The sequence below is a fragment of the Erpetoichthys calabaricus genome, chromosome 1, assembly GCF_900747795.2.
Source record: "Erpetoichthys calabaricus chromosome 1, fErpCal1.3, whole genome shotgun sequence".
NCBI lineage: Eukaryota > Metazoa > Chordata > Cladistia > Polypteriformes > Polypteridae > Erpetoichthys > Erpetoichthys calabaricus.
Window position 1 is genome coordinate 103,574,005 of NC_041394.2, and position 25,257 is coordinate 103,599,261.

At 36.4% G+C, this 25,257-nt stretch overlaps 1 protein-coding gene across 2 annotated transcripts in view; it reads left to right on the forward strand.

The window, feature by feature from the left end:
- The first annotated feature begins 14,195 nt into the window (after window positions 1-14,195).
- The window catches only part of fbln1 (fibulin 1), a 132,606-nt gene continuing 121,544 nt past the window's right edge, over window positions 14,196-25,257 (forward strand). The window contains exon 1 of one of the 2 annotated variants that reach the window (XM_028804590.2): window positions 14,196-14,549. In XM_028804590.2, the coding sequence (XP_028660423.1) occupies window positions 14,486-14,549 (64 nt within the window). In that variant the 5' untranslated portion in view covers window positions 14,196-14,485. The remainder of the gene's footprint in view (window positions 14,550-25,257) is intronic. The other variant, XM_028804597.2, reaches the window with a different exon arrangement.

Here is a 25,257-nt window from a genome sequence, read left to right on the forward strand (position 1 = left end):
TAATTCAGATTGATTTACAAGATGTCAAATAAAAACAAATTAAAATTAGGTAAGACTAATAATGAATAAATAGTATACAAAAACTAAATAATGCAAAGTTACATAAGATAGATATACTGTATAATTAGGAGAAATAGTCCTTAAATACAGAATTGTTTTTTAAGTCTCTAAATGACAGTCCAGTGGGGAAATAAAAAAAAACAAAAACCTCCAGTTAAGCTGGAGAAAAAAAACAAAATTGGTACGGTTTACAATTGATTGGCCATCCCCCACCTAACATAAACTTTCTTAAGTAATTCTTTATTGGTTTTAGCTAGTTCTAAGGTGAGTTGAAAACTAGCAATCTACCAAAACTGCAGCTGGCTGATATGTGATATGGACAATACGGTTTGGTGGCAACTGGGAGACAGTCAACTCAATGAAAAGACAACTTGGCGAAATACAACTCGGCGACATCCTTTACCAGTTAGGTCACACAGTAGTTAGGTTCAAAGAGATTTTTTTAATGATATTTAAATGACAACGTGATTTAAAATGTTGAAAATAAATTTATATAATTGACGAACAAACTTTATTCTGCAGATGGAACAAACTCTATTTTACATTCTCTTCTGCAACCAAAATTGCTAATCCTTTATATAAATTGTACTGATTGTAATTGTATGATAACGTTATTTAGAATACAAAAGGTGACCTGCGAGTACAGCGTAAGGGAATATCTTTACTCACAACGTATTGGCACTCTCATAAAGCATGTGATTCTGTGGATTTTCCGGCACCCTACGTTGTCATTTAAATATCATTAAAAAATCTCTTTGAATCTAACTGGTAAAGGATGTCACCGAGTTGTCTGTCGCCCAGTTGCCCCTGAATGGGACAATACAGGTCTGGCTCAGGAGATAAGTGGAAATGCATATAACATGAGAAACCTACAAATCTTTATAAATAGGTTTGTTTTACCAACCTGAGATCTACAGAGTTCACATGTGCTCCAACCATCAACATCCTAATTATAGACACTTCATATTTTGTGTATGCCCTGATCCAGGCCAGCTAAAGTGTAAATTAGGTCAGAACTATGAAAAAATCTCTACCATGAAAAGTGACATATAATATTATTAAACAAATAAAAGAGAGGCAATGCATAACAAAATTTTATTTTCTTTGGCATGGTTAATTAACATTTCAACTTTATCAGTATGGAAAAATGAGCTGTATTCAGTATTTCTGCTTATTTGTCAGAGGAGTGTATAGTGCTGTGATGAGCATTGCAATGCTATCTTCTTACAAATATACGAAAGCTGAATAAATACTTCACTGTATAAACAGAAAGTTAATTGTCTCTTTGATAGTGCTATGTATAAGACAAGGTAATATCCACGTAGTGTTCAGACTTTTTAACACTAATTCAAATGTATTCAAGTGAGTAAATACAGTATTTAAATCTTATTATTTGGATGAGGTGATAGCACTCTTGCTGGTTAAGCTAACTTGCATGCGTTATGAATATGGAAGGAAACTCAAATACCTGGAGAAAACTGATGTGGACACAGGGCCAGCTTGTACATTATGTACATACTGAGACCATCCCAGGATTTTAACCCAGTCTCCTTTATGTAGTTCAACACTGCATTACTGTGATGCCCCTAAAATAATAAGACATAAAAGAGAAAATAACACACAAAAATTTCAGAGAGTTGAATCTGCAGAAAAAGAAACTTGATGGTGGTATATAGCAGAAATATATAGCATCATTTTATATGCAAGCAACACAAAACCCTCTCACAATAATTCAAGCTAACAGTAATACAACTATAATGTAACAACACTTCTGAAAGCTGTGGTATCAGATAGCAGTCTAAATGGCACTAAAGTGAAGAAATAACACAACACTTCAAACACACCATGATGTGCAACTTGTAGATTACACTGCATTCCCAAATGGTCACCACTGTTGTTGTTCCAGCTGCTTTGCTTCAGTGAATGGAGTCTGTTTCTCATTAACTTGTGTGTTTCAATGAATGCCAGTTAGGAAATTTTATCTAAGAACATGTCCATGAAAAGGTTAAGAGGAACATGTAAGTTTCATCAAGACATGTTAAAACCTGCAGAGATCACAAAGTGGGTACTTTGTCACTTTGCCTTTTGTCAGCACATTAAACTTTACATGACTCAGCAGTTATGAGGCTTCTGGCTTGCTTTAGAATGTACACGAATAACAAAAAAACAGAAACACTAGTATTCTACGAAGTCCAAGCTCTGTTTTCTCCACAACAAAATAAGTTGGGGCAAGATTGGAAACATCAGAGAAACAATGTGTAACAGATGTAGAAGATAGCAGTAGCAGCCAAATACCAGAAACATTAAATATACATGAATTGCAGGAATATGTCTTTGTTAGTGATATAATACTAAGAAAGAAAGAACACAAGACTGCAACTTAGCAAGTCACCCCAGATTAAAATGTTCTAATAAAAATATTTTCTATTTAGAATCGCAGCAATATACATTTTAGAAATTGTTATCCAAAAATGACAGCTTTGGACCAATCCACAAAGTGAGATAACAGCCTTTTTCTATGGCTCATTTAGATGAGAAGCAAAAAGCAGTCCTTTATTTTGCTGAATATACTTCTAAGGTACTGTAGCTGCAGTAAAAAGGTATCCTTCAAGTATAATGATGCAGTTTTTAAATGTACTGTAAATCCTTCTGTGAAATAAAACGGGAGTTGTGGGGAAACAAAAAGTGAGAAATGTTTAATTAAACAACATTTAATAGGTTTTGCAGTTGTGATTTTTTCTTAAGTTAAAAGTTAAACTGGTTATTTACTTTGTCTCTCTGAACAAACCCAAAAAGGGAGACCCTTGCTGATTTAATTTCCTTTTGAGAGTATCTCTTTAATCATGTTTGCTGTTTTCCATTAAATCTTAATGGGAGTGAGTGAAATGAAAGACTTTATTAAGAAGGTTGATCTGAAGCCCCCAGAGAGTAATTATACTTTAGATCTTTTCTACCCTCAAGTTTCCCTTCTGTTTTCAATTAGATATCTTGTGCCAAAAGGAGCTTTACCTTGTCAAACTGACTAGTGAACATCAACTATGCAAGTATAAGGTTGCTGCTGATGAAATGCTAAATCCACAAAGGAATTGTCAGGTTTCTGAAACACAGAACACACGCTGGGATATTTTTTCTTTTTTTGTTCCTTATTTCACCTTATACAATTTCTTGTATTAGGAATTTGTAAGTTTTCTCTTGGGGTCACAGCGCAGGAGCAGCCTTTGTACAGCACCCCTGGAGCAATTACAGGTTAAGGGTCTTGCTCAAGGGCCCAGCACAGTAGGATCTCTTTTCGCAGTGACAGGGATTCGAACCAGCAACCTTCTGAATAAAGGCACACATCCTTAGCCTAAGAGCCACCACTCCGTTCTCAAATATTATCAGATTGTCAGATATTATCTTTTCTATTAGAGTGTCCCTCACCCTTCAGTTCTGTTCAGCCTTCCCTTTTAAAAAATCTTTTTTTTTTATCTAGAAGTCAGTCATGCCACCCATTCTGGACTTCATTTAAGGGTGTCCATTCGTATAGCATAATAACCAAACTTTTCTGCTGTGCACAAAGTGTAGATATAGCAGTAGTTTGCTTTGCCTCATAATTATTTCTGATCTCCATATTACTGGAGATACAGCATTTGTAACAAAGGAGCAAAAAAGAGAAGAATACGCAGAAACACCAGACCAAACTGCCCAGTGGGGACAAATTGCTCACTTTTCTACCTTCTGAAAATATCAATTATTTTTCCTTATTACCTTCCCTTTCTCTCAGTGTTCCCTTTACCTCTCTAACTACTTCTATGTGAGTTTCTGCCTAGACCCACCTCCCAATTCATAGGTCAAACAGCAGATTCACATTGGGACCTGGTGTCTTCTAGCAATTTCTGACATCACTACACCTTTGAGTTCTGAATGGCCTTTACAGGATCAGGCCTCCTAAAAAAATCTTTGACGTTGACTGGTCATACCACCTCTTGTAGCCTGTGCCTAACCATGCTAATTCCATGATTGCCAGTGTAGGTTTCTCTCCCTTTCCCTCTTAAACTTGTTTAGCTCCTTCAGGTATTATGGTCCCTTTGCACATTAAATTGTCTATTTAAGAACCCCAATAAGGACATTTGAAAAGTGATTGAATTAATTAACAAATTACCAATATGCAGCTTGGGACAGTCCTTGTCTTAGTTCATTCTCATATGGAACTTCTGTTGCGCCACCCATTTGTTTAAAAAAAAAAAGCCTCTACACCATACATGCAAACTCATACATGATTTACTCCTTGGTTAGTTTGACTTCAATGTCTTTGCTTATCATCTTGGTTACAGGATCCTTCTGTACATCATGCATATAAAAAAAAACAGAAGGGATAGGAGGATATTGGTGCTGTGGTTTGATTACGGCCTCATAGCCCTTTTGGTCTCTCAATCTTTTTCCTGTCTTTGAGAAGTTTTGTTTTTGGTACTCTAGTTTCCATTCATATCCAAGGTTACAAGAAAGTTACATTTATTAATAACTTTAACCAAGCAGGTATGACATTTGGTGGAACTGTGTTCTATCCATGGATGGCTCCTGCCTTATGCCCAAAACTGTTAGGTGGGAACTCACTCTCCAAGACACGGAATTGCAATAAATTACTCAATGAAACACAGCCAGAAATACCTCCAAGCGAGATACTCCACTGAAAAGTCACTTGATGTTTTCTGCTCTTTTATACACAGCAAAACCTGTTTTTCATTACTCTTCAAAATTCACAATTTCTAGATAACTAGCCAATTAAAATAACACAAAGCCTCAAAACCCCTTTATCAAAATCTAATATTTTAAGATTTCCTTGCATCCAATGTACTCTATATATTACCTCTTTCAAGAAATCAGTTCAAAAGATATTTAATCAGTCTGTTTCTAACCTTAACTACAAGTGAAGTCAGACTTACTGTGGCTTTCTGCCTCATTATTATATTACTATCAGTTTGTTTAAGTGACTTTGAAACCTTTCTTGAAACATTACATTTTATGAAAGTTATATGGAAAGGCATTTATGTGGCTCATAGAGAGTTAACCTATTTGATTTCACAATCTTCAACCATGTCTTCTGATACTTCATTGAACTCCTTCTTCCCACACCCTGAGACATCATTGTGGAGCTGTAGCCAGTAACATAACTCAAAAACAATAAATAAAGCTCTTGCACTGTCTTTGTGTCTTTAACAACAGCCGTTAAGTGCCATGTAGAGGCCAGGAGCAGACGGATTACAACATCTGACACTAATGAAGACTGGAAAGCTTGGAAAACATCCCCCATGAAGTCAGTTAATTTCCTAATGCTTAACAGGCTTTACCTAAGAATTTTGTTATTTATGGGCATTTTTTGGTTCAGATAACATGAGAGAAAATCTTGCGAGAAGAAGTGACAAACAGACAAAAGTAATTATGTATTTTTTAATACAAATGAATTTGCACAAAAAAAGGACACAAACTAATTAGCATTGCAGTGTAGATTATTTACAGTTTTGGCATCACTTGTCAAATGGCCTCTTGATATTTTTAACTTGGTCAGACAAAAAGGTGCAAAATGTTGACACATGACCTAAAACACACCAAAAGGAAATCACACTTGGAAAGCTTTTGAAGAAATGTACCCTTAGGAGTTAAAAGAAACATATCTCAAAACTTCTCATATATTACTATATAGGGCAGAGCACTTGGTCCTGGTATGGAATTTGCTCTTGTAGATTAGACAACCTCATGGATGTTCCTCAAACTTATATTCTTACCATCAAACTCATTAATGGGTCAAGGATGAATTAATTAAGGCTCTACAGTGTATTACAGTATGGCCTTCTCTCTTGCTATATCACTTCAAGCATCCTAGAGATTCTGCTCAATCTCCTCTTTCATATAAGCTTTATAAAAACTTTGCTTTTGGTCAAGCAGCTTCTTGTTGAAATAAAAAGGGTGTACAATGAATACATTCCTCTTTCTGGTACTCTCTCTCTTCTTCTTCTTCTTCTGTGCTATTCTGCCCAATGAAGGGTAATGCATTTCTTTCCCAGGATGTCCCTGAGTTTCAGCAAAGTATCTCTCTAGCCACCTTGACCTCCTGCTTCAAAAACTTTGATTCTTCTGTCAACTGCTAGTTCTTTGTCCTACATTTTATGACACAGGGGGTTTGTCTGCCTCCCTTTTCACTAAACCGAAAACTGACACTACAAAGCTGACAACATAGCCTTCTATCAGCATTACCCTTAAGAGTCTAGAATCCATCTATGACATAATCAAAATGATGTCATTCTTTCTCAGAGGTAGCTGGAGGATGAAGTTATAAGCAAGTTTAATTTTTAGGAATTTTGGCATGATTTCAAACCAGGCTCCACCTACATCAAACCAGGACTTTTACAGGCTAGGCTATACACACATTCCACACTTGTTGCAAATGGTATATGTGGATGGGTCAATATTTATAAATCTGTCCAGATGGGATGCTCATTCTCCCCAACAAGCCAGCTCCTCTAGAACTATATTCCTTTGCGACATTCCATAGCTCTAAATTGTTCCTTCAACACAGATGCCTCAGGCTGGGTTGGCACCTTTGCTACCTCAGCTGCCATTTTCATAAACGTGTGTGCTGCCGCTCCAGCGATCACTATGATAATTATGATAGTTAACCAGTCTATACCTGGATATAACATAAATGCATCAATGTCTTTTTGTCTTCAAACTTAAAATGACAGATTCTTCTCTTCCAACTCAAGTGTATTTTACACATTTTTTGTGAATGATGGCTGATTTTCTTTTTCCTTTTAAAGGAGGATTTTACATCACTTTACTCTCAATTCATGTCTTATGATGTTATAGATTTATCTGAAAGTGTATTTGTTAAAGGTAATGGACTGTCCTGGATTAACAATTTTGATGTAGTTCTAGAAACAGGAAAAGTGTCAAAATCAGACTTGTAGTGTGTAAAAGTAAGTAAACAAGTATGTGGCTTACCTGATTACAGAAGAGTCATGGAAAGCTTGCAGAAAACATAAAGAAAAAAAGATCATACATATAATAAAAAAATAAAATGAGCACAACATATGCAACACTATAGAGCATAAAATGTTAGTAATCCAAAATAAAAAAAATAATCGTGTGTGACATTATGGGAGCTCATACCTAGGTTAAACCACTTCACTGACTTCAATATAAATTTTTGATCAGAATTCTATTAGGGGCTGAAAAGGAATAATAGTCTATCTATCCATCTATATTCCTTTCACAAACAATTTCCTTCTAAGGATTGTAAACTGATTCTTAAAAGTTCAGGTTTTGTGCAGCATTTCATTAGAGACAGATTGCAATACTTATTTAGACTAGAACAATGGTGAAAGGATTGTTGTTGATTTCACTGCATACAGTTATGCAACCAGGGTCAAAAGTGGAAACTTAAATGAAATAACAAGAAGGAATAAGATGCTTTTTTTTTCTAAAAGGAATGGCTAAGCTGCCAAAATAAATTTTAAGACTGTTCTAGAAAAAGTCAGTTTGTTATGATGAGCCAAGTTTCAAAGTTGGACAGCAGGTACTAGAAAGCAAAGCAAAGCAAAATATATGTATATTTGGACAAGATTTTCGAAAATGTTTTACTGCAACAGGGAAAGAAGAGGCAGGGGATTAAATTTGAAAAATGTACAGCATTCCTTTGACTGTAACTGCTAATTTTAATACTAAGTATATGACTCTTCTTTATTGTCTGGATTTCAGGAAGTTTTAGGGTACATTTTGCATGACCTTTGCATTTTCTCCCCATTTCTACATTGGTTTTCCCCAAGTACTCCAGTTTTCTCTTACATTCCAGAGACATTCATATTAAGTTAATTATTGTTAGAATGAATGTTGAGTGTAAGGGTGTATGTAGGAGTGTCCACTGAATTGTCCAGGGCCAAGATCCCAATGTTGTAAAGATGGGCACTGATTTGTGTCCCTGAACTGAATAAAAGACTTAGAAATGACTGGATGTAAGAGATTTGATTCTGGTGTACATTAAGTTCATTAGTTACTATAAATTGGCTTATCATGTAACAGACTAATGTGCCCAATCCATGGCTGTTTCTAGTCTAATATTGTTTCTATTTTCTAGTGTCATATTGTTATGCTAGAATCCACCATACCCCAGCCCTACTCTGTGACCCAGTACTATACAGGTGCTGGTCATAAAATTAGAATATCATGACAAAGTTGATTTATTTCAGTAATTCCATTCAAAAAGTGAAACTTGTATATTAGATTCATTCATTACACACAGACTGATGTATTTCAAATGTTTATTTCTTTTAATTTTGATGATTATAACTGACAACCTGCGGTGGGTTGGCATTCTGCCCGGGATTGGTTCCTGCCTTGTGCCCTGTGTTGGCTGGGATTGGCTCCAGCAGACCCCCATGACCCTGTGTTCGGATTCAGCCAGTTGGATACTGGATGGATGGATAACTGACAACTAATGCAAGTCCCAAATTCAGTATCTCGGAAAATTAGAATATTGTGAAAAGGTTCAATATTGGGGCGGCACGGTGGCGCAGTGGGTAGCGCTGCTGCCTCGCAGTTGGGAGACCTGGGGACCCGGGTTCGCTTCCCGGGCCCTCCCTGCGTGGAGTTTGCATGTTCTCCCCGTGTCTGCGTGGGTTTCCTCCGGGCACTCCGGTTTCCTCCCACAGTCCAAAGACATGCTGGTTAGGTGGATTGGCGATTCTAAATTGGCCCTAGTGTATGCATGGTGTGTGGGTGTGTTTGTGTGTGTCCTGCGGTGGGTTGGCACCCTGCCCAGGATTGGTTCCCTGCCTTGTGCCCTGTGTTGGCTGGGATTGGCTCCAGCAGACCCCCATGACCCTGTGTTCGGATTCAGCGGGTTGGAAAATGGATGGATGGATGGGTTCAATATTGAAGACACCTGGTGCCACACTCTAATCAGCTAATTAACTCAAAACACCTGCAAAAGCCTTTAAATGGTCTCTCAGTCGAGTTCTATAGGCTACACAATCATGGGGAAGACTGCTGACTTGACAGTTGTCCAAAAGACGACCATTGACACCTTGCACAAGGAGGGCAAGACACAAAAGGTCATTGCAAAAGAGGCTGGCTGTTCACAGAGCTCTGTGTCCAAGCACATTAATAGAGAGGTGAAGGGAAGGACAAGATGTGGTAGACAAAAGTATACAAGCAATAGGGATAACCGCACCCTGGAGATGATTGTGAAACAAAACCCATTCAAAAATGTGGGGGAGATTCACAAAGAGTGGACTGCAGCTGGAGTCAGTGCTTCAAGAACCACCACACACAGACGTATGCAAGACATGGGTTTCAGCTGTCGCATTCCTTGTGTCAAGCCACTCTTGAACAAGAGACAGCGTCAGAAGCGTCTCGCCTTTGGACTGCTGCTGAGTGGTCCAAAGTTATGTTCTCTGATGAAAGTAAATTTTGCATTTCCTTTGGAAATCAAGGTCCCAGAGTCTGGAGGAAGAGAGGAGAGGCACAGAATCCACGTTGCTTGAGGTCCAGTGTAAAGTTACCTACCAGGAAGTTTTAGAGCACTTCATGCTTCCTGCTGCTGACAAACATTATGGAGATGCAGATTTCATTTTCCAACAGGACCTGACACCTGCACACAGTGCCAAAGCTACCAGTACCTGGTTTAACGGCCATGGTATCCCTGTTCTTGATTGGCCAGCAAACTCGCCTGACCTTAACCCCATAGAAAATCTATGGGGTATTGTGAAGAGGAAGATGCAATACGCCAGACCCAACAATTCAGAAGAGCTGAAGGCCACTATCAGAGCAACATGGGCTCTCATAACACCTGAGCAGTGCCACAGACTGATCGACTGCATGCCACGCCACATTGCTGCAGTAATCCAGGCCAAAGGAGCCCCAACTAAATATTCAGTGCTGTACATGCTCATACTTTTCATGTTCATACCTTTCAGTTGGCCAACATTTCTAAAAATCCTTTTTTTGCATTGGTCTTAATTGCTATTCTAATTTTCCGAGATACTGAATTTGGGACTTTCATTAGTTGTCAGTTATAATCATCAAAATTAAAAGAAATAAACATTTGAAATACATCAGTCTGTGTGTAATGAATACATCTAATATACAAGTTTCACTTTTTGAATGGAATTACTGAAATAAATCAACTTTGTCATGATATTCTAATTTTATGACCAGCACCTGTATAAGTGGGCATAGAAAATAGATACAGAAATAAAAGATCAACCAAAAAAGCATACCTGTATTATGGACAACTAAAATAGTCATTGAACAAACAAATATGTTTCTAAGAAATTGTGATATACAGTAGGTGTTCATGAGTGAATCCCTGGTTAGAGCAGCAAATAGGTTAGGCCAGACCTTCTAAATATGCAATGTTTATGTATGGTAGACGAGGCAGAACAGCTTGGTGCTAAAATGGGGGAGTAGCAATATATATTGGAATAAAGTGCATGCAACAGTGCCCCTTCAGGGTCTGATTAATTTGAGTGTGTCTTCTTAGGCATCACCTATACCAAACACAGTCTTCCTTCTACCTCCATACCTCTAGGACTTATGTACTTCTTTTGGCTGCTCCTTTTCTCTGGTAGAGGAACTTTTACTTTCACTCCACTCACATTTCCGAACTCTATAACTAAAGTTACAGGGACCCTTATTAGCCATCATCAGAGGCACTTCAGTATTGTTCAAGTTTGTCTAGAAAATACTTCTGGAGAGAAGATACAACTAATTTTCTCAGAATGTCTTCTTTGGGAGAGAATAGCTACCTGGGAAGAACAGAGTTTCTTCCTACAAAGGAGAACTAAGAAACCAGAACCTAAATTCTCCAGCTGTCCTTCCATTATATGTGCTTCCTGGAAGGTTAAGGTACCTTTGAGCACCCTGTCTGGGATGAGCCAGCTGTTGAAATAGCCTTCAAAGTCTTGCAGTCACTGTCGAAATGTTCTCAAAACCTGCTTGATCAAGCTATTACTAAAGAAGGTGCTTCACCAACTTGCAAACATCAAGCCATACATTTTTATATTTTTTAACAGCAATATTTCAATTAATAAAAAACCAACAGCTGTTATTTATGAGACAATTTCTGCTTTTACTAAAATTCAGTATGATGTGCATGTTGTCTCAGTGCCCTCTAGGATACCTCATAAAAACTATGTGACAGGAAAAGATTTTTACAGCTCCTCTTAACTACAACAGTTCCAGAAGGAGGTACTATCCTGTGTTAATACAGGGACATGACATTTTTGGCTATGTAATACATATACTAAAAATAAAAAACTAGCATTAAACACACACACACACACACATATACATACATACATACATACATATATATACATATCCCAAAATACCCCTACAACGGCACTACTTTTAGCATTTCCAGCTGCATCACATTCATCTCTGTGGCTTTGCAACTTCAGGTTATTTAACATGTAACTTTTTGTGTTAATCAAAATAAAAAGCTCCAAAAATCAAAATGAAACAAGATCACAAATCCTTCTAATTTTTTATAACAGAAAACAGCTAATGGCTAATTAAGTATTTACCCCTCTGGGCCCATAGTCGTTAGAGGAAACTATATAGAAACTACATGACTTTTTGAAATATGTCTCAAACATCTTTATAGTTCTGGGAATTACAACTATTTTCCATTATTCTTTTTGAAATCATTCAAATCCCCTTAACTAGGATGGTGACCATATCTAATTATTAATCTTTTGCTTGGACACTGCAGACAAATGAATTTTCTTTTTTTAGGCAATCTCTTTTGACTTTGGGTGTATGTTTGGGTCTTATTATAACTAGAATATGAATCTTACTCTGTTGTCTATTGCAACCATATTTTTCTCTTTGATTTCTCTAAATATTAATATGTATTCAATATTAACAAGTTTTCTTGGATCAGATACAGTAATATAGCATATTGCTTTCTGTTTGTTTCATGGTACATACAGTGTTATCAAGATGATGTATGGTGTTATAACCTCTAGCAAGCTGTAGTTGGGAACTTGTGGGTGTTTAATTGAACAATGGTATTAATATTTTCACTCTTCTATGAAGCCCAGAATTAATAAAAATCTGGGCTGTTGTTGTAGGCTGTTAAACCAAATTCATTTGAAACATCTTAATTGCAAACAAGTAGACTCCATGCAAATAGTAATGTACCTTGTGAAGACAATAGGCAGTGCCAGAGCCTATTTAGGTTTGTCATAAAATTATATGAATACCTCTGAAATAAGCTGATTTGTTTCTCCTTTTTTGTGGCATCATTTGCTTCAAATGTTTCTCTCTCCCTCTCAACTTCCTTTACCAAAAATCTACATTAATTACTTCCAGGCCATTTAGGTTATACCCTTACAACCTTCCAGCTAATTTGTGCCATGTGTGGTCTGTTAACATTTTTAAAAGAATGTTGGTTGGTGAAATATTGTACTTGTGTGGACATTACCTATTTCCATTTAAGATTAATCATTCATTATCTAAGCACATTTTTTCCAGGTCCTGTATCATGAGAGTTGAAGTCAATGCAGACTGTACGAGGTACACAAAGGAATCACACACCCACACTCACCATCACTGAGTCAGTTAACATTTACAAATCAATCTAACGTGCACATCTTTTACTGTGGGAAAAACTTATAACACAGAGAAAACCCATAGACGTGGGGAGAACTTGCAAACTCAAAACAAATAGTGCCTGGGTTGGTTTTTTGAACACAAGCTATCCAGTACAGTCAAAAATTATATTTGCAGTACTTGGAATGTTTTTGAAATATGTACATTGAGTTCTAGCCCTATTGCTTCATAGATTTAGTACCTAAGTTCAATTCCTGTAGCCACTTACAATCTGTGGAATTTACATTTTCTCTCCCATGTCTTTGTAGGTCTTCCCATAGGTTCTATATTTTTTCCTGCTACATCACAAAGAACTGTGCATAATGTTAACGCTCAGTGTAAATGTGAGCGTGGATGCTTGCATGAATAGGTCCTGTGATGGACTCATGTCCTGTGTAGAGCTGATTGATTTCTTGTGTCTGATTTTGCTGGAATCAGCTCTAACATTGAATTGAATTAACCAGGGCTGATAATACTGAGGTATGTTATTATACACAGCTTAATGTCTTTAAATGTGCACTGAAACTGTACAGGGCATCCACCAAATTATGGCTTGCAGCATTCCATACCTCCAAAAGCTGCAATACTGACCTAGTAATTTGTTTTATTTTATTAAATAATACTTACTCAAACTGTTTTGACCCCATTTTAAGTTTATTTTCCATTTGCAGTTTTATCAAAAGTATGGGATACTTTTTAGATACGTTTTTTAACGTGCAAACATTTTTAGAGAGGTATCCAAAATGACTCATGGCTATGATTTCTGCCAAAGGTGCCTCTGTCATACCAATTATTAAATAAAGGAGGTGCAAGTAACAAATACTTATTAAATGCATTCATTTTTAAAAATGTATTATTGATTTTCATCAAAGCTGCCTAAGATAGCACCAGTCCTCACTACCACATTAATGAAGTGGGTTTGAAAATGATCAATCGCTAGAATACAAATAAAATCCAAATTAAATACATTATGATATAAAGATGGGCAACAATTCAACAACAATGATTAGCGCTGCTGCATTAAAGAGAATAGGGTTCGTGTCTCGGGTCTTCCCAGCATGGAATTGGCATATTCTCCCCGTGTCTGCATTGGTTTTCTCCGGGTGCTTCAGTTTCCTCCCACAGTCTAAAGATCTGACGGTGAGGTGGACTAGCGTCACTAAACTGGCCCGTGTGTGTGTGTATGTATGTGTATTCTTCCTGCAATGAACTGGTGCCCTGTACAAGGATTGATGCTGCCTTGTGCCCTAAGCGTCCTGGAATAGGCACCCCAACCATGCTCAGGATTAAGCAGGCTTAGAAAATGATATTGTATGATGTTAAAACGTGTGAATATGTCCAAATTATGTAAACTATTGTATATACCGGTTTTAATATTAAATAAATATATTCATATGAAATAGTAATATTGAATAAGTAAATGTGATAGCAGCTACTAAACGCTTCATTTGTTTATCATTCGTTCACCTAATTCCTATACACTGTCCTCGCAGCCTCCAGTGTCCAATCCACTACGAACGCAGGTTCTCTACTTTTGCTATTCGAATTCGCTTCAATTGTCTTTGTATCTGTTCTATTTTAAAAGACCGCCAAGAAGAAGAAGAAGAAAGGCATTTAGCTCCACACCCCTCCCCAAAGACTAAAGCGGACGGCTAATTAGCAAGGTCTCTATTTCTGCTTGGAGACGCCTCGCCGTTTCTTGTACAAAAAAAAAAAAAAGAAGTGAGCTGCCGCTGTGCTCTTTCACTAACAGTCGAAGTGAAGGCGAAGATTGCGTTCAAGCAGCTGGAGGAAAATGTTCTCAATGGGACCGTCAAACGTACTCTTCATTTCTTTCTGTGGGATTCTTATCCAACATGGTAAGTAAATAACCATGCTGCGATTACATAGCTACCAAATCGGTACAGATGCACTAATGTTTTAGAAGTGAAGAAAGAAATTACCTGAATTTCAAAGTAATGCGCTAAGCACAATCGTTACAAAAGAGTGTGCGACCCGACCACGGACTAGTGAAGTGAGCCAGTCGTGTCCCGTTCGTCGCTGTCCACGCGCGGAAATTGACTAAGCGAGGCTCGCGATCGCGTCGTGCTGTTCGAGGCGCCGCGCTCACATTGTACGGGCGCTCAGATAAAACCCCGCGTGAGGAGAAACTGAAGCATCAGGGGCGAATTTTAAGATTTTTTTCCCTCGTTATTATCAATTGACACATTAACGGATATCAATAACCGGGTCTTCATTGTACGTCCTTCATAACAGGCAGTGAGGTGGAATTTAAGACACAAATTTACACTTAAAACCGATGAAAGAGATAAAAAATTGGGAAAAATAAAACAGGAACAGACAACCAATAGACATGTAAACCTTTTTTTAAAAAAATAGAATACCTTAAAAGAGTACGTGAGAGAAGATCGTTTCCTGCATTCATTATTATATTACACAATTTGTCCTAGTTGTAAGGAAACGCATTCTTTTCATTGTTTGGTCTCTATTTTATTGTTTTTGGTTAATACAATATTAGACGAGAAATTGAGATTATAACATCTTCAGTATTGATTATGCATTTTCTTTGGAATTTTGTCTTTTAGCGACATGATTGTAGCACTTTTGTGCAAGTTACTTGCTTTAGTGAAATGACAGTGTAATGGATCCCCCATGGGGGTGGTTCCTAATGTATTACATTACGCTTGGCTGGCACCTTTATTCAAGTTAACTTACAAGATGATGCACTACAGTTGTTTACATTTGCAGAGCACAGAGAAGTGAAGTGAAGTGAATTGCTCAGGGTCACACAATGTGGCAGAGGTGAGGACTGCACTTCTGGCCTTAGGTTGGAAATCCAAACCTCAAGCACCACACAATCTTGCCTCCAATTTGTTCCTAATCTAATAGGGATAGCTCCAGTTCTAAATATGCCTGACTAGGAGAAGGCAGGTATAAAATATGGGTATATTGTTAATGGGCTGCAGATGAAGAGGTGAGTGCTCACTTGACAGGATGCCAAGAATGTGAAGCATTTAAATGAGTGTTTTTCATTAAAACGGGTAATGTGCATTGGGCACTGGTCTCTAGCATACATGCATTTCAGGAAACCAAATAACTCATCTTTTTTATACACATATAAAGGTTTGGTGGATGTCTGGACATGATCAGGAAAAAATACAATTAGAATGTAATGTATTTGAAAGCTGGAAATATAACCCATAATTCTATAATGGATTTTCAGATCATCATCTGGGAATGCTCAAACGTACTGGGCTCACTTTTTTTAATGCAAGTCTTTTCTGTTCACTGCAAAGGGCTCCTAAAGCAACAAGAATGTTTACAGAGTTTTGATGCTATAAAGCAGTTTCACAGGTAAGGCCTTTCACAGGGATGTGCTGTTTATGGCATTCGTTGACATGCTTGATCTAATTACGGCATTTACTCATTTAGCAGTTGTTCAGTGCTAAATATTTTTAAGAGTGATGGTGTTCTGCAGTTTTATCAGTTTTTCTCCATTAGGTGTAAAATCTAGGGAGACAAAATGTGACAGACGTGCTGACTGATCACACTTTCTGTCAGAATCCTATTAGACAGAATAGTGATCAAATAGAATCTACAATGAGTAATTGCTGACAAATAGCAAACTGAATGCAAATGGAAGGGCAGAATAATTTGGGTAAATATTAGTAAAAAAATCTAATCACATTTTTCATGTTTTGGAGGAAAGCCATGTTGTAGGTTCTTTCATTCCTTTTCTTTTTCTTTGTATGTTTTGCTCTTCTAGGATCACATATCATGTCAGTCTCAGACTTGTGCTGTTTAATAAACTTCCTTCCCTTTCTGGCTTGACTGAAATATTCGATTTCCACTTTGTTTCACAAGTACTACAGAAAAGTGAATATATGGAGGAAACATACATTTTAAGAGCAGCATACAACCCTGTATAACAAATCCAGAGACTGGGTTTGAACATGTGCCCTCTCACTCTGTATGTAGATTTGGCATGACAGCCTCAAGTCTGTGTGGATTGTTCTTTGGGTATTTTATTGTATATCCTACATACTAAGAGATGCATTTTAGATTGACTGATAAGTCTAAATTGTCCCATTATGAATGAGTGTGGGTTTGTTTAAAGTTGGTTATTTTCTTGAGCCAGCTGCTTCTAGTATCAGTTCTAGTACCTCATGACTATGAACTAGATAAAGGAGGCTCATGAGTTAGGGAGATACAATTTTGGACAAGTACACCTTTTTGATTTTATTTATTGAGCAGTTGTGGATAAATGACCAAACACTGAAAAGTAAAATTTTTAATGTCCTGAACCTGCTGCTTGTTTGTGATACTCTTGTCGGCTCCTGTAAATAATTATGCTTTCTGTTTTTGTAAAAAATGGACAATAATATTTGAATTCTAGCTACATTTTTAGGTATACCTAAATTGAATTAATTGCTACCAGCATTTTAGAGTTGAGTCTAAAACAGAGCTTTAAACAGATATACTGAAAACTATTTTGAATTTTAATATTATTTCCAAAAATATGATTTATACTCTTTAGTTTTATTTTGTGCTAATTTTAAGTTGCTTGAAAAATAATTACATTTTTTATATTTATGCTGGTTTCGTAAAGAAATCTAATCTGAATGTACATTGGAAAGCTAACCTGTTGAATAACCCAAGGCCTAATTTTTGAGTCATTCTTATTACAATTATTTTGTGGTTAGCACTGTTATATCACAGATCCCTGGGTTCGAATTTCAACCTGGCACATTTGGTATGACATTTTCACATCCAAAAAGCCTAAACTAAATTGGTATGGTGTGGCTGTTACTGCTCCAGTCCTGTTCACTTACAGTAATTAATTCCTACTTCTCCTTCTCCCTCTGTCCCTCTCTCTGTTTCAATCTTAACACGTCCTCTGACTTGCAGCATCTCTTCCAACCAACCTCAGTCTCTATGCTAGACTCTGTTTTTAGTCCACATTGATGACAGCCTGGAGTTCTTACCCCTGATGAAGGTAATCACTTATGGCCTGTGTCATTTAGTACTTCTGGTTATTCTGACTGACTGCTGTTACTCTTTCTGCAAGACTAATGGGTTATTGTGAGCCACTGGCAGAAATCTGTGATTTTAAAATGAAAATTCAAAATTGCTCAATTTGAATGTTAGTATTTTTATTTACAAACATGCCATATAGTAAAATAAATGTAAATTTGTAAGGCAGAACTTATAGTGAAAAGTAACTGTTGGCCATAGTTGGTCCTCTGTAACTTTGACTTTGGCAAAGCGGTCCTTGGTCCAAAACAGTTTGAGAAACATTGTATTGTTTATCATGATAAAATATTCAAGGCACTAATTAAGTATGTGGAAGACCGTAGTAAGCATTCATCAGTTAGGTTCTTCTAAAAAATGTGTTTTTTACTCACTTGTTGAAGACCCTGCAGACACTGTAGATGTTCATTTGAAAATGGCAAACATTTGATAAAATGGTCCAAAAACTTGTAGGTTATACAGTGCAAAGAAGCGAAAGAGTGGATTTCGGCTCACCTTGTAGCTTTTTAGAATTTCATTCCTCCACCACAGCACAAGCACAGCTAGTGCAGAAACACAATATGAACAACATCTGTTAATGAAACAAGACAGATAGATGAGTAATACCAGTCTTTGCTGGTTAAGAGTTGTGCTAGCATTTCAAAATAACATCACAAGACATAACATATATAAAATGTAGTCTCATCCAAATAGTTCTGTAACATTTTTTTACTGCCTTCAAATGTTAATTAAAACTAATGCTTTAAAATATACCATTTAATTACAATAATTTGTATGTTTCAAAAATAAGTTTGCTAAATTTACTCATTTACTATTTAAATGCATATTTTAAAAGAAAACAATGTTGGCATAGTGGTGAAGGTGGTTCTTACAACCTCAGGAACCTAGTACTGATTATCAGCCTTGTCACTCAGTGTGTGCAGGTTGCACATTGATAGATGGATGAAAATATTTAACAAATTTTACTTCATTTTGGCTTTTACAAAAGCATGGGTATTTTAAAATGATTCATTCTTTGTAAAATTATCTTACAAATGTTTTTAACAGAAAGGTTTGAATATGTTATAAATACAGCCAGTGTTCTAAGAATATAATTAAAACAATTCATAATGGCAATAGGTTGGCATGTGAGACGGCGTGCAGAGTGTCATTGCGTTGTCTGTGCTGAATGGTTGAAACCATTAAAATGCAGCCACATGTGTAGTCTGTCAAAACGCAACTCCAGAGGAAAAAATTATGTAATTAATCTAATATTACTAAAACTCTAACTTATACTCAAACTTTTAGAGATTACATTTTTTTCTGAAATCCAGTTTTTTGGTCCAGCTTTATGATTTGGCTTCTATTGTTACCTACTATATTAGAACTCTTATACTGCATGGTGTACTTTATATAACTGTTGTTTTTTATCTGTCAAATTTGTTCAAAGAAATTTCCTAACTGTAGGTGTGTGACCGTCATACAGTTGCCTGTTTATTTATGCTACTGGGCAAAAGTCTTAGTCTTGTCAAAGACATTTTTTTAAGCTAGCTATCTGAGCAGCATGTGTTTGTTTATGTGTGAAAACACTATAGGACATTAGCTAGGTTATAAATTATTTTCTTGAGTGACCTAAGATTTTTGCATATTACTGTATTTCTACAATTGGGAGTACTGACAATGACTAGTAAAGGGAGAATATATGTATATACTTTATTACAATGGCCACTTGTTCTGTTTTTGCAAAATACCAGAAATAAAATGTCACACACTAGTTTGATCAGTTCAATTAAATTTATTTTTATACTAGTCATTTAGCCCGTTACAATAATGGGCGCTAGAACAGTCGTGCATAAACATTAGTAGGAACAGTCTATATTAAATGGCAAGGGACTTTGACCTCATTCTTTTTGTTGGTCGTATTTTTCTTTCTTTCAGCCTTTCTTTTGTTGATGTTTACTTGCTGAGCTGACCGTTCTTCGTGGGCTGCCGCCGTGTATTGTGTGTCTTTAATTTTTAGAGACAGTAATACTGTCTTGTGCGGCTCTATTCAATAAGGGCGCGTAGATAATTTAGTTCAAATGGCTCTGGAATATGTGAAGAGCAACAGATCCAGATCTTTATTTACGTGCGCCTTCATTCGCTGCACCCAATTGAGGTCGTCCTTTTGAGGCTCGCCTTTTTGTGCGCGCCCTTATTGAAGGATGCCTGTGCACGCCCTTATTGAAGGATACCGTCTTGTATGTCCGCTGGCTTGTACGTCCGTAATATACGTCCCTACGTCCGTAATATACCTTTAATTTTCTCTGCCGGTAATACAGGCGTGCGCGTTGGTAATATGCCTTTAATCTCCTCTGACAGTAATACTGGCTTGTATGTGGCTGTAATATGCGTCACTGTATTGTGTACCTTTAATTTCCTCTCGCAGTAATACTGGTTTGTATTTCCGTAAAACGGCTGTAACTTTCTCTGACAGTAATATCGCGCATAGCACCGTGCCCCGCGCATGCGCACTTCACCAGAAGACACCGACACACGGACACCTGGACGCACATAGGGATTTTATATATATAGATAGCAGTCCCCACAATGGCTATGCTCAAAGCATATTGCATATGTTATGATTAGGAGTCCCATGTATAGAAAAATAAATGTGAGTCCCCCTAAAATGACAGTAAAGGCAGGAATATAACATAACCAGCCTGCTTAAGGACACTCATGCCTAGTCCAGGTAGCCTCATCTGCTGTCTGCAGGCTTTGGGCCTAGCAGACCCCAAACAAGACAAGCTGGAAAAATAACAAAACGTCTCAAAATATAGCAAAAGCCATACAAGTGACCATAAACCCTCAGACTGTTTACGAAAGGGAGACCAAAGAATCTTTATAATGAAGGATTTGTTAGAAAAAAAAAATATATATATATGCCACAATCTTCAAAAGAACAAAAATTAGTTGCCTAAAAGGCAATACTAAGCAAACAAGCCCAAATTCAGAGTCCAGAAGAGAAAGCTAGAAAATCCAAAGGAAATAGCAATACTCACATCTCCTTCATAAACAATGTTCTCCTGTTTCTGCCATTTCTTCACTGGTTATATAGCCAAAGGGAGGGCTCAGGAGTAGTGACATCAGGGTGTCATCACCTAATGGGGTTCAACTCACAAACCACATGGACAATTAGGAGATTTAAGTGAATGGTACACAGTTACAAATATCCCAGAAAATACATAAAATATGAAAAATAATAATTCAAAATAACTGTAAATAACAATACAACATCATCAGCAATAACTATCCATTTTCAAACTAACAAATCTAAAGTCATGGGAAACCCAACCCTACCATTGCCATTATCAGACACAGGGAAATGACAACCCTAGATGGGGTTTGTCACAGATAAAATTAACACATACCCACACTTACTTATACGGGGCTAATGTAAAGTCACTAATTAAGATAGTTTTGGAACAAGCAAACAGTGACTAGGCTATGTACGATTCAAGCCCAGTTACTTCCAGTATACCACTGTGCTGATGTATATCTATTGAACTATATTGTAATATAGCAATAGAAACCTTTACATGGGTAATCACTTTTTTAAAGTAGAATTTAAGAAATATCAGTTTAATAATCAGAAGCAATTATTTTACAGTAGAAATCAAGATGAAGAAAAGTGAAGTCTAATTAGCATCACAGGAGAAGAAATGAAAAGTCCTGTTGAATACATTATAGAAAATAAACCTATGGAATTCCACTATCTTTTGGAATGGACAAGTTTTGTCCTCCTCTTTTCTTCTGAGCATATTTCAATACAAAATAGCACAAAGTAGTATCCATCAAAGTTGTGAAAAATAGTGTTATTTAACATGTTATTGACCCAACATGTTCAACATCAAGTTGGTTTTGCACTTTTGAAGTTCCCCTTATGATTCAGAAAATCTAATTAAATCAGTATATGGTAATTCAATTTTGTTTTAACGTAATACAAAGTGCTATTTACTAAGGATTCAGCAGAAAGTGGACATTACAGTAAAAAGCAGAAGAAATACTCCTGGGCTGGTGCATAAAACCACATTCTAAAATCTGATATGTAGAAGTAATTGTATCCAAATACACATTTTAAGCCCAAAAACAACTTGTCACATTGACTGTTGGCAAAGTTAGAGGTCAGATGCATGAAAATTCAAGTATTCAGAACCTGAGTATTCAAGTATTGAGAAACTGAAACTGAAGGAATTATATGCAACACAGAGCTCCAAACCAAAAAGCTCATAGACTACAGATTAACTCTGGAGTAGTGGTTTTAACTGGGAATACCTCAAAATAACATGTAATCTTGGTAGCTGCAAAGGTAAGATGGCCAGAACTTGTCAAAAATAGTGATACATTAAACTGGAAACTGATTTAGGTAAATTTCAAAGAAAGATTACCACCACTTTAAAAGGAAAACAGAAAGAGATTTAAATAGCGGATCATGTCTAGCAAGTGTTTTACATGTTTAAAGATAACTTGCTCTTTGGAAATAATTCAGTAAATAATCTGATAAAGTTTTACTGAAATCCAAATCGCAGAGAGGAGGTTTAACTAGAAACAAGATGACCCTAGAGTGTTGTTAACTGCACTAACTCAAGGATTATCAGGTGCTCTTTGCATCTCCCCTTTGGCCACTATCATCACGATTTAGTACTCAGCCCCCAAATATAAAAAGAAACCCAGCCTCCACACCAGTCATAAAAATGCAAGGCAGTGGACAGCTGGAACAGAGGAAACATGAAGAGACATTTCTGTTCTTATATACTGCAAAATGTTCAAAGATGCATCATGTGACTTTAATGAAATGATTGATAAAATTACTTTTTATATTAATTTTTACTAGAGTATATAAATCTTTCACAAATTTTTTTTATGAAAATTTAGTTTAAAGGAAATGCATTAGACAAATATTACACTGTTCCTAATACGACTCAGTCACAAAATACCATTTCTAAATGAGCTAATGTGTGTGTTTGTATACGTGCATGTGTGTATATAATGAGATGAGAGGTCCAGTCTATGCCACATTTTAGTGAATTCTGGTAACAAATATGGTCTCTCTGGTATAAGCATCCACATGAAATTTCTGTCTGGGAAGTTTGTATTCCCTTTATTTCTCATTACACAAAAATGCGGCATAAGAACATATTAGAAAATGACAATTTGTACTGACCTTTGAGGTGTCTATTGAGGCCTTCAGTTAATCACTGACTACAAGCTGAAAATACTTATGCCTCCTGATGATGTGTTTCCTACATAAATAAATCAATTCTGCTGAATTCTTGAGGCATAACATCTTAAAGCTCTAGACAACACAACTAGTGGGGAGTCCTCACCTCTCCTGTATCACTTTGTAATGTGATGTAAAACAGGTGTTCATCACAAGGAACAGATGCTGAGCCGGACCTTGTTACAAATTGTACTGTATATTTAAATTATGTGGTGGTCAGCTTGCTTCTAGTTTTAGAGATATTTTTAATTTCTTGCTACAGCAGTAAAATGTTCCACACTACTTTAGAATACCTGTTCCAAAGACATTCATCGAGTGCTGCCTCAGTGACAAAAGACTAGAAAACTTGACAGTTGTTATAATAGTGATATCTGAGTGACTCATGGGAATCTTCTTGTCAGTTATGTATTTGGACATATTTACAGCAAATAGATGGATGGAAGATGCAGTATCTCAGGGGGAAATTATATTTGTTAAAATCTAGAATCACCTTATTTTAGGTGCACTTTATGTACTACACACTCGTTTTAGCATAATTATCCCTCAAAATCTTTTTGATTAACTGACATACATAGATATCAACGGTCTTTGTTTTATTGATTATTAGCTTTTGATTCTGATAAACAAGTGGTCAAACTTAAGGATACTATACCAAACCATGAGTGGTGTCTCTTACTATTCCTTTATGAGATATACAAAGATGGCTACATTTCACATGTACATTTAGTGAGAATGTACCTGTTTGCTGATGGCTCAACTCTTGTACTCCTCTCAAATTATGCAGTCTGTTTATAGGAATTACTGTAGGTAATTAAATTGTTCAGATTTTGTAGACTAACCTAGAGATAAACATAAGATGCGGTTACAAACTTACATGCACAAACAACATTATTCTAGCCATTACTCATGATTTCCAACCCTATAATGTGGACTATGTAGAAATACGTTATAATCGGGAAACTTTCAGAAACAGAATGTTCTATCCAAAACAGTTAATACAGTATGGGGTGTCACAGGGTGCATTTACCTGTTTTTTTCACTATTCTTGTTTACTTTTTGATAAGGAAATACTTCTGCAATGACAAAAGAAGGCAATGAAGGTGGTTTACAGTTCCTCTAAATTCACTATTTGCAGTTTCATTGGGAACTCACATTACTCTTTAGACCAGAATGTAATATCCAGAAAAGTGCTAAGTGTTTTTTGACATTCTCTATTCCCTCTCCTTCTGTTCAGTAAATGGCTTAGGTCTGTTGAAGTCAGGACTACCAGATTTTACTATAGTTAATTTCCAGGAACTATGAGATGTTATATTGGTGTTATAATGTCTGCAGTAATTTTGTACATCTAATTTTTTTTTCCTGAAATTAATTGTTTGGGAGTTGCTGAGGTATAATGATTATATGTTGTTCAAATCAGAATCCATGTATCTGATGTTATAAAAAATAAAGTAAATGAGGTAAATCATTGATAATGAAAGCTTCAGGTCTTATCCTTCTGTGGTGAATGTATCTTCTGCAAGATTCAGCAGTTGATTGTATTGGACTCCATTCATCCAAAGGTCTACCGGTTGGTATTTAAATGATGGGAATAATTTTTTTTTATTTACATTCATTGCTGCTAAGCGCAGTGATTGAAGTGGGTACAGTATCTTCCACATCAGTTGCTGAGTGAGTGAATGCTAAGATAGAAACTGAATGTTTATTAAAATTGTTCTAAAACAAATCTCAGACATTTTTGAAAATACAGATTTTGTGAATAAGACAAGGACCATCACTAATACAAAACATTGATGGAAGCAATAAAAATATTAACAACAAAATTCTAGTAAGTAGCATAACTGTATCCATGGTAAATGTTTATACTAATTGGAAATGTATGTTATTGACAATGAGGTGTGATATACCGTATATACTCGCGTATAAGTCGGGTCTTGAAACCCAAAAAATCGATCATAAAATCAGACCCCGACTTATATGCCCATTCAAAAATGTGACACTTAATTTTTTTTTTTTTTTTTTTTTTACATCTTCTTGCTTCCTCTAATCTTGCACCAGTTTCTCAGTGCAATTACCAATTTCTTTTGCCACTTCAACATCTTTTAATTTAAAACCAGCTTCATATTTTCTTCTGATCGAACACTCCATCATAGATAAGGGATGCTCTTACGATAAAGGTGTATGAGGGTGTGAGATACAAAAACACAAAACAGTGCAAACGCCGCTTCAGGATAGTTCGGGTATTACCGTGTGGTCACGTAGGCACAATTCATAGAAAAAAGTCAGTGTGCTCCGTGATT